The sequence below is a fragment of the Mirounga angustirostris genome, unplaced genomic scaffold (genome assembly GCF_029215605.1).
Source record: "Mirounga angustirostris isolate CCGP_5_RB_7025 unplaced genomic scaffold, mMirAng1.0.hap1 SCAF_9, whole genome shotgun sequence".
In the NCBI taxonomy this organism is placed as follows: Eukaryota; Metazoa; Chordata; class Mammalia; order Carnivora; family Phocidae; genus Mirounga; species Mirounga angustirostris.
The window spans coordinates 27,598,232-27,615,649 of NW_026991717.1; the positions used below are offsets into that span (position 1 = coordinate 27,598,232).

The window sequence follows — 17,418 nt, forward strand, 5'->3', positions numbered from 1 at the left end:
CATAAGCCCAAGGGTCTCTTGTTGACTATTAACTTCCCAAAGTCTGACTGCTGTCTCCCTAGGGAACCATAATTTGAAAACCTTTACCTTTTACCAACTGATTCCCTGAAGTGTCAACATCCATCCCATGGACAAATTTGGCTTGTGTTAAAAAAAAAAAAAAAGTTGTCAACATTTAGAAGCCAGGAGATTTTATACAAAATTACCTATTTCTACTTTTTTTTGAAAGGCCAATAATTTGGTGATTCTGGGCAGATTAAGGGGGTGGGCATTGCTCTGGATAGGGCTGTGTGCTGGAGGTCTCTGTCACTCTTACCCCCACATCCCACTTCACCCGTGGCCTCTCTCATTTATCTTCCCTGCTCCCAAAGGCACTGAACTTGCAAATTTATTTCTAGATGGAGCTTTTCAACTTTTCACACCAAGTCCTCCTGTAAAGTACAATTTCCATTCCAGAATCAGGATATGTACACATATATGTGTGTACTGAAAATAGCACAAAATAATATTTCTGGGGACAATATATGATGGCTTCTGATATATTCTTTTCTGTTCTACTATATTTCATTTAAAAATCCTGGATATGATCCAATAAATTGATTTCAAAGACCCAATGTTTCAAAAAAACTATCCTAGACCACCCTATCATATTTATTTTTTTAAGATTTTTATTTATTTATTTGTCAGAGAGAGAGAGAAAGCACAAGCAGGGGGAGTGGCAGGCAGAGAGAGAAGCAGGCTCCCTGCGATCAAGGAGGCTGATGCAGGACTCAATCCCAGGACCCTGAGATCATGACCAGAGCCAAAGGCAGACGTTTAGCTGGCTGAGCCACTCCGGCATTCCCACCCTATCATATTTAAAGAGATAAAGCCCCAAGAGATTGAGTGGCTTTTCTACTATCTAAAAACCAGGTAAACAATGTGTTTAGACCAAAAAATAACCTACAAGCTTCAATTCAAGGGCCCTTATTTAATAATAAATAGCCACTGAATGTTGGAGTACAGTGAGTTCAGAAACCGCTGAATGAAGAATTTTGAGGAAGAATCTGGAATGATTTTTAAACAGTGGACTTAGAGTTTTGTGACCTAGCAGTAAACCCTACCATACCCAGTAGACCCTACAATATCCAGTGGACTCCACAGTATCCAGTAGCCCCTACAGTACCCAGTAAACCCTACAACATCCTGTAGCCCCTACACTATCCAGCAGGCCCTAGACATTATATCCAGTAGCCCTTAAAATATTTCTTAATCTCTGTGCCTTCCTACCCTGACAGTGATAAATTTGCCATTGATGCCTGAAGCTGCCCCCAATCTCTGGAGCACTTTTGTGACATTTGCATTGAGAAAATAACATTTTTCCTAGCATCAGGAAAATTATTATTATAGTTGGCTACATTAACAACCATAGACAAGAAATTAATCACAATTGCCAAAGTGGAATTTATTTTTTCTTGCTTAGAAACAAAAATAAATTTAAAAACAGCTTCTTATTGCATCTTTTAAATCAATGGTGTCCTCTTTCACCTCTAAACATTTCTCAAAGTAGGTCAAATGCAACAGATAAGGAAGCTACCAATTAACTCTCATCATTCAAAACAAATACCACTTTTCTCTAGACAAAAGGCTGTGCAGAGTGTAATTTTTCTCTAAGGCTCTTGCCTCTTGACCCATTGCATCCTAAGCTGAAAGCACAAGAAGAGGGACCCAGAGGGGCCTGCAGGAGAGCAGTTGACAGTTGGTATAGCTACTACTTGTTGTGCCTTACCCACCCTCCCTCCTTTAGCCGCCTAGGACTGAAAACCCACAATGGAGAGCCTTCTGGACAGGTCAAAACAAAGAGGGAAGAACTTTTCAGTGCAGTATTTTGAATGAGGGGTGTAATTTTATTTTATATTTGGCTCCACAATAAAAACTACAATTGACATTAATTCAGTAATACCATGGCCTGGAACACTGCTGAGCACTTTATATAATCTCTTAGTCAGTTTGGGCTGCTATTATAAAATTTCATAAAATGGGCAGCTTAAACAACAAACATGTATTTCTTACTTCTGGAGGCTGGAAGTCCAAGATCAAAGTGTCAAATTAGGGTCTTCTGATGGCACACTTCCTGGTCTACAGATCTCCCTGCCCTGCCCTTATGTGGCAAAAAGAGTAATCATCTTTCTGGTGTCTCTTCTTATAAGGACACTAATCCCATCACAAGAGCTCCACCTTCATAAGCTAGTTACCTTCCAAAGGTCCCACCTCCAGATCCCAACACATTAGGGGTTAGAGCTTCAACATACAAATTTGGTGGGGTGTTAGGGACACAAACATTCACTCCATAACATGTAATTATGTGCAGTTCTCGGTGCCACTAAACTATTAGGAGCTAGGATTCCCATCCACATTCTTCACATTTCACAAATTAGGAAGCTAAGACCTGGGAAGTTTTTTACTTAATGGGATCAAAGTCTTAGAGCATAAAGGGCAGAGTCTGAATCCTGGCTGTAGGGTTGCTGGTATTTCTGTTTTTGACATGCTTGTATATTTTCATTTTGATAAACCTTTTAGGCTCCCAGTGGCTATTTTATTGGCTAAATATAGGCTTTGGTTTGCAAATTGTGTGGACATTTTCCCAGTCTTTTTTCTTTCTTTCTTCTTTTTTTTTTTTTTTTGATAAGGAAAAGTGCAATGAAACCCCATATGATAGTTACCCAACATCAACATTTTGCTCTTTCAGCTTAGAATGTCTCCTCTCATATTTGTTAAAGAATACTGTAGGTGCCTCTAACGGATATGCACTTCTGCTAATCCAGTGTCATTATCACACAAAGTTAATAGTGATTCCTTAATATCATAGAAAACTCAATCTATGGCCAGTTTCTCCAGATTTTTTATTTTTTACAATCATTTCAAATCAGTATCAATCAAGAGACCACATTACTTTTGGTTGGTATTTCTCTCAAGTCTCTTTTAATCAATACAAGTTCCCTCTATTTATTTATTTATTTCTTAAAGATTTTATTTATTTATTTGACAGAGAGTGACACAGCGAGAGAGGGGACACAAGCAGGGAGAGTGGGGGAGGGAGAAGCAGTCTTCCCACAGAGCGGGGAGCTCGATGTGGGGTTCAATCCCAGGTCCTGGGATCATGACCTGGGCCGAAGGCAAGACGCTTAATGACTAAGGCACCCAGGTGCCCCGACCCTCTATTTATTTGGATAGAAACTAGGCCATCTTGCCTGTCAAGTTTCACACATTCTAGATTTGGCTGATTGTATTTTCATGGTGTCATGTAGTCTCCACATTTCTTGCAAACTGGTAGTTAGCTCTAGAGCCTTAGTGAGTTTAGGTTTAAGTCTCTTGACAAGAACACTTCATGGGCAGTCCTGTGTAATTTTGATTATTCTTTTTCCTTCTCCTTCATGGCAGAAGGAACATAATGTCTGCTTGTCCTTCTTTAGTGATGTTAAGACAGACTCCCAGATCCCTCAGATGCTACAGAGGGGCATAATTTAATTACACCATTTCTTCCTACATTTGTTAGCTGTGGTTTGTTTGTAAAAAATAACTTTCCCTAATCAGCATTTATTTAGCTTAAATTCAATTCTTAGAGGGCAGCCATGAAAAATGCATATTGCCCTTTATTTATCAATTTTCAGTACAATATGTTGGCTCCCAGCACCTTCTAGTTCTTTCTCTTATTTGGAATGAGGTTTGGTGTCTTTATCAACTTATGGTCCATTTTTATTGTTAACTGTTTATTCATAGATTTTGCTATTGGATTTTTGGTCTTATTTTTTTCTCATTTTTTTTAAAGATTTTATTTATTTACTTGACAGAGATAGTGAGAGCAGGAACACAAGCAGCGGGAGTGGGAGAAGGAGAAGCAGGCTTCCCACTGAGCAGGGAGCCCAATGCGGGGCTCGATCCCAGGACCCTGGGATCATGACCTGAGCCGAAGGCAGACGCTTAATGACTGAGCCACCCAGGTGCCCCGTTTTTTTTCTCATTTTTATATGTAATTCTTTATCAGTGTAATTAGTCCTTTTATTCTGATATATTAGCCATATTTTTCTCAATTTGTCATTTGTTGTTTTTACTTTCTTTAAGGATACTTTTTGCTGTAGATTGTTAAATCTTTTTTTTTTCATATTGCCAATTTTATAAATATGTTTTTTAATTGCTTTTGGATTTTGATTGTTAGGAAACTTTTTAAAATCCAAAGTTGTAAAAGAATTCATTCCTATTTCTATGCTAGCACTTGCTTGGTTTTGTTTTATTTTGTTTTGTTTTGTTTTGTCTTGTTTTGTTTTGTTTTTTTCCACAGTTAGATCTCTGATCCTTTTTGAATTTATCCTGGTGTATGGTGTAAGAATGCATCCAATTTATATTTTTCTCATATGGGTTCCACAGATCATAAACTCCTTCCTCCTACTAATCTAAGTTGCTGCCTTCATCATATACTAATTCCAAGAGAATCTCACCTATCTTGTTCCTTGGTCTGTTATGTACCAGTGCAAAATTGTGTTTAGTGTAGTCTTTAGAATATTAAATAATCTAAAAAAACAAAAAACAAAAAAACTGGTTCCCCTCATTGCATTTCTTCTGGTAATTCTCACTTAATTATTCTTTCAAGTAAAACTGATAAATAATCAAATTGTCCAGAAACAGGGAAAAAAAAGAAGCTAATGATCTTAATCGAGATCACATCAAATGTACATATTTAACTTGGGTAAAATCAACACCCTTTTATGTTGTTAAGTTTCCCTATGCAAGAACATGGCATGTGTCTCATTTTATTGGTTTACTTTTGGCTTGGTAATAACTTATGGACTGCCTCTTATAGAATTTCACATTTTTGTTGTTATAACTGGTTATTTTATGATAGCTAAAAAAAATCGTTTGTATTAATTTATCCATTAAGTCTTCTGTGTCTTCTAGTTGCAAAACCATATTTTTCTTTCTAATTTGTGTGCCTTTTATTATTTTATTTATTTATTTTGCTAGAAATATTTTGGCTAATGTATCCAATACAATGACAAATAATAGTGAAGATAATAGACATTTACTCGTTTTAAAAGAAAAGGAAAGTTTCTACTATTTTCCTTTGAATTAAGTTATTGGCTTCTGGTAATATGTGCACACTATGTATACACACATATATATATATATATGCTTATACATATATATGAAATATCATTTAGGTTCTCCTTTATTGAACATTTTTTACACATACTACATGCTACATTTTATCAGATGTCTTTGCCTTCTATGGAGATGAACATCAGATGGATTATATTCATGAATTTCCACTCTTCCCATTAATCTCATTAGGTCATGTGTATTTAAAATAATATGCTGATTGAGACTGTTTACTAATAATTTATTTGAGGTTTTGCATCAGTATTTGTTAAGCGAGATTTGCTTTTCTTGTGCATCCATTATCAGGTTGTATATCATTGTTATACTTACTATATAAAAATAACTAAGATGTTTTCCTTCATTTTCTACTCTCTAGATGGGCTTAAATAGCACTAACAAGATCTGATTATCAAAGGTATGGTAGGACTCCCTGTGTTTCTATCTGGCCTGATGCTTTCTCACACAGTCACTCATTCTACAACCTTCCATTTTTCCTTCTATGGAAAATTGTTTTGAAAGAAAATTTGAAACTATGAAAAAGAGAAAAATACTCATGTTTTTGAAAATTAGAACTAGTAGAGTAAAATCTTTTACAAGTAAAATGCTATCTAATTGTGAAATATTGTTGTTTGTTAAATATGTGTTAGAAGTAACTATAACCTTCATGACAAACTTGACCAGCCACTGAAGTTATGAATGTCTGGTACAAGAATCATTGATATTTTTATTTTATATGTTAACTATTCAATATAATAAACTGATTGGTCAGTTTGTTTAATCAAAAGCTTAATTTTATATATTTCACTGTGAAGTGGGGAAAAAGAAATAATTTTCATGTTTTCACAATGAGCAGATCAAATAGGTCAAGTGAGAAATAAATTAGATTGATCAGATTTGGTTTCCCAAGGAATATATGGTTATGGCAAGGATTTTGATTTCTGTAAGATACTGTAGAAAATATTATACCTGAACTGATAATTTAAGTATTAGGCTAGATCTCATGATGTATGTGAAAGAACTTATGGTTAAAAAAAAAATCTTTGTTTTAATGAAACAACAAAGCAACAGTTAATAGAGAAAGCCTGTAAAGATTAAAATCTTTGTCTTAGATTTTTCTTAATATTGTTTTCTAGCTTCAAAAATTAGAAAATACTTTATTTGGGGCTCCTGGATGGTTCAATCAGTTAAGTGTCTGATTCTTGAATTCAGCTCAGGTCACGATCTCCAGGTGGTGAGATCCAGGCCCACCTCAGGCTCTTCACTCAGTGCGGACTCTGCTTGAGATTCTCTCTCTCCCTCTGCCCCTCCATTCTGCACTTTCTCTCTCTCTCTCAAACAATTAAATAAATCTTAAAAAGAAAGAATGAAAGGAGAGAAAGAAAGAAAGAAAGAAAGAAGAAAGGAAAAGAAAAGAAAAGAAAGAAAGAAAGAAAGAAAGAAAGAAAGAAAGAAAGAAAGAAAGAAAGAAAGAAAGAAGGAAAGAAAATACTTTGTTTATAGGATATACACAGAGGGCCTGAAGAGAGTCTTTCCCATCATGGCAGCCAGGGACTGAACCTGGAGAGCAAGCATATCTGCCATGGTCATGACTCTTAATGTAAGCTTCAGTAAAATCTTTATAACATGAGGCCAGCTGGACAGTTTAATGGACAAGATTAGGAATTAACTTTGTTGATATGAAAACTTTATTTTCATAACCACAGGGCATGTTTCTTTTTAAAAAATTGCCATCAAGTAGTATTAGTAAATATCATATATACACACAAATTGCACACACACACATGCATGTACACAAATGTACACATACACAGAACTGACATCCAAGTAGAAGGAACTTGGTCAAAATAAGTTCAGAATAACTAATAAATAAAATTAATAATAAAACTATAAAATAATTATAATTAAATTTTGGAAATACTTATCTGAATATATTTTAAGGAAGGATTACTTAAACATCAATACAAAGATATATATAGAAATGATTGATGAATTTACTAATACAAAATTGTTGAAGTTCAGTATGTCAGACATACAAGAAAAATACCAAGAGAGAGAAAACAAATGGGAATGGGAGGCCTTCTCTAAATGATTCAAAATTATCCCAAGACAAAAGTTTCTATGCCCTGCCTAGGACTTTGGGAGGGTTCCTGCAAGTAAGGGCCCCTTAACGCTTAGAACATTGTTTGGCACATAATTACAGTTATATGTGACAGCAATATGATGATGGTGGTGGAGGTGGTGTTGGGGAAGTGAATGATCACTGTGATAATGATGATGACCATGACCATGGTTGTGAGGATATTGATGATGATGATATGTAGGAAGAGGAGGCATAAAAGAAAATTCAGTGGCTACTTAAGATACTGAAATTTTCCTCCCACTTTACCTTCTCTCTGAAATCCCAACTATCATCATTATATCAAGTTATTACATGCATCTTTGGGAGACTATGGTTAATTTAAATGTAAATATGTTTTATTGAAAGTGTTACATATAAATTTATCAACACATTAGTATTGATTTATTTGTGGAAGGGAGGATACAATGGGAGGCCTTGTGAATTAGAAATAAAAATGGAAGTTTTGTAAAAGGAGAAATCAAATAGAATGGAGTTGAGAGAAGGCTCTGGGTTTGTTCTGCAGCTTTTTCAAAGATGGGCAAGTTATTTAACATTACAATGCTCAGATCAGTCCAAAACAGGATAAGATTAAATGGAAAATGTAGGTAAAAGTCCTATTGAGCCTACTGGTGTGCAAAAAATAGAAGCCATCGTTTGTTGCTGTTATTATTGTTGTTATTAGAATTATGGCATAGGGAGATCAACTTTGGAGTGGTGGAGTAAGGATCTCAGTGACCACTTTCCCACAGAAGCAGTGAAACTGGCAAAGTAACTAAAACCAACCATTTTAGAACACCATAAATTAACCAAAGTCACAGAAAAAAATGAAAATTGTCTATCAAAGAGAAACTTCTGAATCTCAAAAAGACAACAGCACCTGTACATGTCAGCTTGGGACTATTCTCTTTCTGCCTCCCTGCCAGCTCAGTAGTATGGTAGTTGTGCAAGATGTGCAGGCTCACAATGAATGGAGAGGTAAGAACTTTATACCAAGAGCATCATCAATATTATGTCAAAACTAGCAGTATTTGAAAATTTTCATTCCCAAAGTGTTGTGGACATTTGATTTGACTCAGAGCTCAGCTCAGCTAAAAAAATAAATTTAAGAAGCCATATCACCAGGGCATCATAGAAAAAAATGGAAATCGTCTGACAATGTTACATCTGCCTAAGTTTGTGATATCAATTAGTGCAAAGAAAAAACCACCCCCACCCAAAAAAATTAAAGCAAGACCTAGATACAGAGAACTTTGAAAAGCTCCAGCAAATTCTTAGAGATCTATAAGAATGTTGTGCACATGTGCAGGGCTGTGTGCATGCCCAGGAAAGACCTAAGAAAGGAGAAAGCCCATTACTCACCTCTGGCTTTGAGGAATTGTGCAAGCAGAAAATTAAAGCTAAGGCTGATGCGTAAACTGTTTAAAGTTTGAAGACGTGCTTTCACACACAGATCTCCTTGGCAGAGGTAGGCAAGGCATTTAAGGAAACATTCTGACTGATCATTGGCTGACCACAAAATTATAATGAACCAAAGGTGAACCCTAGGAGACCAGGCTTGAAAACAACATAAAATCAACAACAACAAAAAGCTAGCAGGGAATTCAGTGGCTACACACTGTGGGGAATACAGATTTACAAATTAACCTGGAAGAGTCATTAAAGAAATAAACAACAAGAAGAAAAACAAGAACAAAACCAAAAATCCAGGAACAACCACCACCTCGAGTGGAGAGAGTATTCTGATACTGGAGTTGTCACAAGACATTATCTAAAATGTCTGGTTTCCAATGAAAAATTACAAAACCTGCAAAGAAACAGGAAACATCACATACAGAGTAATAAAAACTGTCAATGGAAATAATCCTTGAAATAATAGAATAACCCTTGAAAAATCCCAGATGTTGGATATACTAGACAGAATTTAAGTCTGCTATTCTGCATACATTCAAAGAACTAAAATAAACCAATGTCCAATGAATTAAAGGCAAGGAAAGTCTGACAACTAGGTGTCATTAAATAGAGAATATCTGTAAAAAGACAGAAATAATTGCAATTCTGGAGTTGAAAAGTACAATGACTGAAATTAAAAAGTCACTAGCCAGCTACAAACAACAGATTTGAGGAGACAGAAAAAAATATCAGCAGACTTGAAGATAGACCAGTAAAGATTATCCAGTAAGAGAAACAAAATGAAGACTGAATGGAGAAAAATGTGAGGAAATTCATACACCTGTGGCACATCGTGAAAATTACCAATACACATTTAATGGAAGTCCCAGAGGAGAAGAGCAGAGAAATAAGGCCAAAATTATTGGAAAAAATAACAACCAGAAGAAGTTCAACAAACTCCAATGAACTCAGAGATCCACACCTATCCACAGCAGAGTCAACTTGATGATTTCTCATCAGAAACCATGGAGGTTAGAAGACAGATAACAGCTTCAAAATGTTGAAGGAAAAAGACTGTCAACCAATAATTCTATAACTAGCAAAACTCTTCAAAATGCAGGAAAATCAAAAGATAAGCCATAGAATGGCAGAAAATATTTGTAAAACATATGCCTGATAAAACACCCAAAATATACAGATAACTCTTTTAAGACTCAAGAATATGAAAACAAATAACACAATTAAAAAATGAGCAAAAAATCTGGATATCCCACCAAAGAAGACATATATTGGCCAATAAATCCATGAAAAGATGCTCTATATCATCAATCATTAGGGAAACACAAATTAAACAGCAAGGTACCACTTGACACCCACTATGACTATTACAATTAGAAAGACAGATATTAGCAAATGTTGGAAAGAATATGGAGAAATTGGAACCCTTATACATTGCTGGTAGGATTTTAAGGTATAGCCTTGAAAAACAGTCCAGCAGTTTCTGAAAAATGTTAAATATAGAGTTACCTTATTCCTCAACAATTTCACTCCTATTTACATACCCAAGCAAATTGAAAACTATGTCAGCACAAAATCTCAAGTGTTCTTAACTCTTAAGCAATTAGGTGGGTACTGCTATTTGCTTAGGTAGAGAAATGGAGGAGAAACAAGTCTGGGTTAAGGGAAGGGAACTCTGTTTTGAACAAGATGTAAATCTTTTTAAAGGCTTTCTTAAGGTCTGGGAACCATTTCTTTAAAATATAATCAAGAAAGATAATATCCCAATCTCCTAGTTTCTGTGGGAAGGTAATAGCCTAATTCAGTGGGGGCCTTGCTCCAAGTTGCAAAACTACCTCTCATCATAAAGATATGCAAATTCCTTGTTTATTTAAAAAAGAAAACGCTAAAGTTCATAACAGCATTATTCATAGAAAACATAGAAGTGGACTCAAACTGCCTATCAACTGACAAATGCATAAGCAAAATATGGTATATTCATGTAGTGAATTATTATTCCAATTTTATTATTGGGTAATAAATAAGGATGAAATACTAACAAGGGCTACAATATGAGTGAATGTTGAATACATTACACTAAGTGAAGGACATCAGTTCAAAAGATAACATGTTGTGTGATCCCATTTATATGAAATGTCCAGAACAGGGAAATCTATAGACAGAAAATATATTAAGGGATGCCAAGAACTGGATGAGACAGGTGATGTGTGCAATGTGTGCAAGGAAGGGGAATGGGGAGTGACTGCTACTGGGTCTGCAGTTTCATTTTGGGGTGATGAAAATATTCTAAAATCTAATTCTAAAATTACATTGTGATAATAGTTGCACCACTCCGAGAATATACTAAAAACCACTGAACTGTGCATGTGTTATGTATGTGAATTGCACCTCAATAAAGCTGTTTAACAAAACAAATTAAAAGAAAGAATTATAGCATAAAGTACTTTTTCTGATTATGATAGTCTAATAGGAAGATAAAGCAAGCAGGACAGTGGCTTATGACCAAGTAAAATGTCTGGTTACTTCATAGAAATGTCTGGGGCTGAGTCTTAGTGCCTTGATATGAACACTGTCAAGTTAAAAGAGAGCAAGTATCCCAGCAATGGTGACAATAATTTCACAGAACAATACACAATCAGAAAGCAGGGGGCATACCTGTGTTTTATTTTAGTCTTTGAATGAGGGAGCCAAGCTAGCACTGATGGGAAGAAAGGGAAAATACCAGGAAGGCATATTATCTTTAAGAGTTTTACAAACTGATCTTTGCAATGTCTAATTAGAAATTTCCAACCACTTTATTAATATGCTTGTATGTGTGTATCAGTAAGGTGTTTTTCATATTCAGGATGGTAGTGCATATATTTCCTCCTACCACAGTCTTGCCATCAGTGTCTATATTAATCAGTGAAGGGCTAATAATACCAATGCAGTCATGTGTTGAGTGACAACATGGGCTCTAGACCTGCTCTTAGGTGAGGCATGCCCCAGGGAGCAGACCTTGCCATAGAGCCTGGAGACAGGTACTCTAGAAAACAAGCATTGCCCAAGTGGTATTCAGAAGTGGAGATCCAGGAGTTGAGAAGCAGTCACAGGGACAATCTCTGGCTTGGGTCAGGGAGCCCAAGCGGCCCTAGTAATAACACCTGTCCATGACACCTGGCTCTGGGCAGGTTACCACACTAGGCTTAAGGCAGCAGAAACACACCAGCATCTTGCTTCCTGGAGTAATGAATGAATAAGATAAGCACTGGTGTCTAATAATGGTCAAAGTTCACTGATCAGAACTGGAGACTGATGTCAGAGCAGGACTGAGAGTCAGTTGACCTCTGGAATCCTGGAGTGATTGCCTTATTTTTTTTTAATTTTAATTTTAATTGTTATGTTAATCACCATACATTACATCATTAGTTTTTGATATAGTGTTCCATGATTCATTGTTTGTGCATAACACCCAGTGCCCATGCAGAACGTGCCCTCTTTTTTTAAAATTTTTTATTGTTATGTTAATCACCATACATTACATCATTAGTTTTAGATGTAGTATTCCATGATTCTTTGTTTGTGCATAACACCCAGTTCTCCATGCAGAATGTGCCCTCTTTAATACCCATCACCAGGCTAACCCATCCTCCAACCCCCCCCTCCCCTCTAGAACCCTCAGTTTGTTTTTCAGAGTCCATCATCTCTCATGGTTTGTCTCCCCCTCCGATTCCCCCCCTTCATTCTTCTCTTCCTGCTATCTTCTTTTTTTTAACATATAATTTATTATTTGTTTTGGAGGTACAGGTCTGTGATTCAACAGTCTTACACAATTCACAGTGCTCACCATAGCACATACCCTCCCCAATATCTATCACCCAGCCACCCTGTGCCTCCCACCCCCCACCACTGCAGCAACCCTCAGTTTGTTTCCTGAGATTAAGAATTCCTCATATCAGTGAGGTCATATGATACATGTCTTTCTCTGATTGACTTATTTGGAGTGATTGCCTTATTAAATTTGTCTTTCCTGAGATGTGAAAGGATTAAGTTCCGGGGAAGGGTGAAGGTGTGATGGGAGTAGGCTAGGTAGTTAGATCTCAGAGTCTGGAAACAAGTTCTGAGCAGCATCTCCACACTTTGAAAGTTGACCACAGCCTATGGTGACTAAAAGTGGCTCTCCAAGGTTAAAGAAATAAAGACAGTAGCCCCCTTATATGCTGTGTCCACACAATGATGAGACTTGTGGCTGGGAACATCTTGCTGATGAAGATCTGCAGCAAGAACTCTGGGTTGAGTGGCCTTTACCCATTAATTTTTGAGTTTTAGGGTCTTTGAGGAAATTTTTGAGAACAAGAACAAATATGGCCTAAAATTTTAACTTCTGTTAAATGATCAGAATGATAATTTTGACTTTTATATTTTATAAACCTATGTCTTCAAGTGTTAATATTTATTCTGTATTTTCAGATGGCTACCCCAAAGAAGAGATGATTTACAGATGGAGAAAAAATTCAGTTGAGGCAGCTGATCAGAAATCCTGGAGGCTTTATCAGTTTGACTTTATGGGCCTCAGAAACACGACAGAAATTGTAACAACATCTGCAGGTAGGAATTAATTTAAGGAAGCATAACTATCAAAAAAAAATCTGACTTTTTTCCTCTGATGCCTGAGGCATAATCATGCCTTTAATGTAGAATTACATCATGTGTATATTTTAACTAATTATATTAAGGCAATTATATACCTCAGTGATAATTGAGACAAAACAACTGATTCAATAGTGAAAATATTTTTTTTAAGATTTTATTTATGTATTTGAGAAAGAGAATGAGAGAGAGAGAGCATGAGATGGGGGAGGGTCAGAGGGAGAAGCAGACTCCCTGCTGAGCAGGGAGCCTGATGCGGGACTCGATCCCAGGACTCCAGGATCATGACCTGAGCCAAAGGCAGTAGTTTAACCAACTGAGCCACCCAAGTGCCCCAGTGAAAATATTTTTTAATGTTTTATTGGGATGGAAAAAGGATTGTGAGAATTGTCTCATATTTTTTAATCAATATTGTTTGCAACATGTCTACAAACTTAACTAGGATTCCCACTATTGACCATATTTACATAAACTGATTTTACTAATGATGAGAGTTCTACAGCTTTCCACATACATATTAAGAATAAAATATTATTGAGAATCTACACATAAAAGAAGCTGCTGTGAAATGTCCTTTGAGTTTTAATTTCTAGCTTCTTCCTTTCCTTTACTCTAAACCTTATTTTGAGCTTTATATTTCTTTTCCAACATATTGAACACAATAATTAACCACCAATTTGATTTTATTAAGTGACCATTATATGCATAGTATAAAGTATGTAATTAGATAAAAAGAGATGTTCCCTCTCCTTTAGAAAATAAGCAAAAAATATATTCTAAAGAAATTAATCTATATTAAAATAATTAAACTCACTTGCTTCTAGCTAATCAGAAGCTCTTTGAAGATGGGAGTGAGATGTATGGATTTTCACTCTTCATTTCTAAACTTCTTATGGGCCCAAGGTGGTCAGCACCCTTCCATGTCTGTCTTTAGCAGCCCAGAATGCTTTTTATCTTATTTCCCCAGTGGAAAACCCTGGAGAAATCTTTACAGTCACTGTTTTGCACACTCCCTCAGTTCCCTTTCCTCTTTTCTTGCACACACCCAACCATAGTGAAATCCAGAACTCCAACCATAGTGAAATCCAGAACTCCACTCACTCCATACCACAACCAAGCAGCATTATGGGGGGGAGGAGGGAATAATAATAAATAAAGCGCATTATTTCCATAACTGCTGTCTTTTGAAGTTGTTGTCCATGAATTTCAAGAGAGTTTTAAGGTTATAGTATCATAGTATGTGCTGGTTCAGTGTTTCTCAATCTTTTATTCATTATCACCTCTCCTAAGGAGTCTTTTTAGGTATTTTTAATTGCCTCCCTTATAAATATTGATACTACAAATATGCTTGTATATCTTTTCATATATTATGGCCTTTTGGAGGGCTACACATAGCAATATCAATGATTTATCACCTCTCCCCCCAAAAAAGAATTTTCACTCCCATAGGAATAATATCACCTCCATTAAAATGCAAACTCTAGTCTGTTTATTCTTTCACTTTCCTAGATGGGGTTCCTATTTTGTTCTTGGTCCCAACTTCTGACAGCAACACCTTCTTTATTTTCCACCAGTGATCTTGTTCCTCACTGTTCCTAGAATCTTGAGGAAATTAGACAATGTCCAACATCTTTGCCCACCTATTGCAACTACTCCCTCATAGTGTTGCAGATGAGCTCCCATTGCTTATCCACATGTACACCAGATCCTGTTCTTTCCCCTACACAAGAGATTGCTCCAGCACATCTCCCTCTTACTCACACCATTTTTTTTTTACTCTCTACTCCAGTAGAGAGTAAAGTTGTTACTATCATCTACTTAAAAATAGGCTTTTATTTCACTAACATATTTTTTTTTAGTTGTTTCAGTTAGGTCTCCAGCATGCAATAAGTGACCCACACAAACTGGGTTATTAGAAGAAGTTAATGAAGGGAAGAAACTATGTACAATCTTGCTGGCATGGCTTAGGACTTACTGCAATAAGGCATTGTGGTAGGCGGAAAAATGGCTCCCAAAGATTTCCATTTTCTAATTCCCAGAACCTGTGAGTACATCGTGTTACATGATAAAGGAGAGTTAAGGTAGCAGATGGAATTAAGGTTGGTAGTCAGCTGACTTTCAGATGGAGAGGTTATTCTGGATTATTGAGGTGGGTTCAGTGTGGAAGAGGGAAGGAGAAGAAGAGAGTCAGAAGGAAATGTGACTGTGGAAGAAACTCAAAGAGAAGTGCAACTTTGCTGGATTTGAAGATGGAGGAAGGGGCCACCAAGCCTAGGCAAGTGGGTAGTTGTAGAAGCTGGAAAGAGCAAGGAAATTAATTCTAGAACCTCTAGAAGGGACTATGGCCCTACTGATACCTTAATTTTAGCCAAACAAGATATGTGTCAGACTTCTAACCTGAAGAACTGTAACATAACAAAGTTTTATGTTTCAAGCCACTGTTTGTGATCATTTGTTACAATAGCAATAGGAAACTAATATAGACATATTGCAGTAATCTCAAACTAGTGGTATTGGGAAGCTTTTACCACTTAGCTAAAGAGGCAAGAAGTGGGGGGGTGCCTGGGTGGCTCAGATGGTTAAGCGTCTGCCTTCGGCTCAGGTCATGATCCCAGGGTCCTAGGATTGAGTCCTACATCAGGATCCCTGCTCAGCGGGGAGTCTGCTTCTCCCTCTGCCTCTCTGTCTCTCTCTGTCTCTCATGAATAAATTTTTTAAAAATTTTAAAAAAAGAGGCAAGAAGTGGGAATGGTTACTGGAATCTGGAGAAATAGTAGAAGTGAGAGGGCTGCGTGACAGCTGGTGTCACTTTCAGCAGAGAATCCAGCCAACCTGCAGCACGGAGGCAGGAAAGAAGCCTAAGGATACATGGCTTAACCTCTTTACCTCACATTATCTGTTCCTTCTCCCCAGTGGCCAGAAGCCGAGGCTCAGGGAACTTATATGGTGTGCCCCAAGCAGAAGCTTCCTAGGCATAAAGCAGGTAAAAAAGAGTAGAAAGTAGGTATGGAGGGGCAACAGAAGGTGCCCAACACAATGTTATTCCAATCCTCTTTCCTCCATAATAAAATTCCTTATTTGTGCCCTTCACAGCAAACTCTTCTAAAGAGTCATTGGATCTCACTGACCCAGTACCTCCATGCCATTCTCTTGAGCCCACCCCAGCCAGGCTTCCCTTTTCACTCCTCCACCAGCACTGTTCTTAGGAAGGTCACCAGTGACTCTACAATGCTAAACCTTCTTTCACCATGACTCCTCTTCCTTTGGCTCTCAGGATACTCCTCACTTGGTCCTCCTCCTCCTGATGTTTCTTCTGCATTTTTTGTTGGACCTCCATCTTCTCCACCTTCTATTCATTTGTGAGTGCCCCAGAACTCTGTTTTCTATCTATACTCACTCCTTTGTGAGTCTCATCCAGGCTTCTGTGGTAATAACTCCAAAATGTATATCTCCAGCTCCTAGATCAAACATCTCATAAATTCCAGCCTCATAGACCCAAACGCTTGTTCATGATCTCCTCTGGGATGTCTTGGAGACTATTTCTACTTAGCATGTCCCAAACTCATGCTCACAGGCAATTCCACCTGTAGTCTTTCCCTACCAGATAGTGGCCCCTCCATCCTTTCATTTTCTCAGGCCCAAACTCCAGGATCATCAACTCTTCCCTCTTTTATACATTAAATCCAAAATATCAGCAAATGCTTTTGATTATATCATCAAAACATTCTAAATATGATGGCTTCTGCCAATTCCATTGCTACTATCCTGATTTGAGTCATCATCCATCCCTTTCCTCAGTTATAGCATTAGCCCCTTATTTACCTCTTTTTTTTAAAGGTTTTATTTTTTTATTTGAGAGAGAGAATGAGAGAGAGAGAGAGAGCACATGAGAGGGGGGAGGGTCAGAGGGAGAAGCAGACTCCCTGCTGAGCAGGGAGCCTGATGTGGGACTCGATCCCAGGACTCCAGTATCATGACCTGAGCCAAAGGCAGTCCTTCAACCAACTGAGCTACCCAGGCGCCCTTATTTACCTCTTTGATTCTAGACTTGCCTACCTAAGGGCTACAACAAAGTGATATTTCATTATTGAAGTCAACATTTCTCTGCTCAAAACTGTTGCATGACTCCG

The 17,418-nt window shown here is 37.1% G+C and overlaps 1 protein-coding gene across 3 annotated transcripts in view; it reads left to right on the forward strand.

The window, feature by feature from the left end:
• GABRG3 (gamma-aminobutyric acid type A receptor subunit gamma3) overlaps positions 1-17,418 on the forward strand; it is an 804,322-nt gene that overhangs the window by 693,107 nt on the left and 93,797 nt on the right. For all 3 annotated transcript variants that reach the window (XM_064598509.1, XM_064598512.1, XM_064598511.1), the window contains one exon: positions 13,109-13,246. In XM_064598509.1, the coding sequence (XP_064454579.1) occupies positions 13,109-13,246 (138 nt within the window). The remainder of the gene's footprint in view (positions 1-13,108; positions 13,247-17,418) is intronic.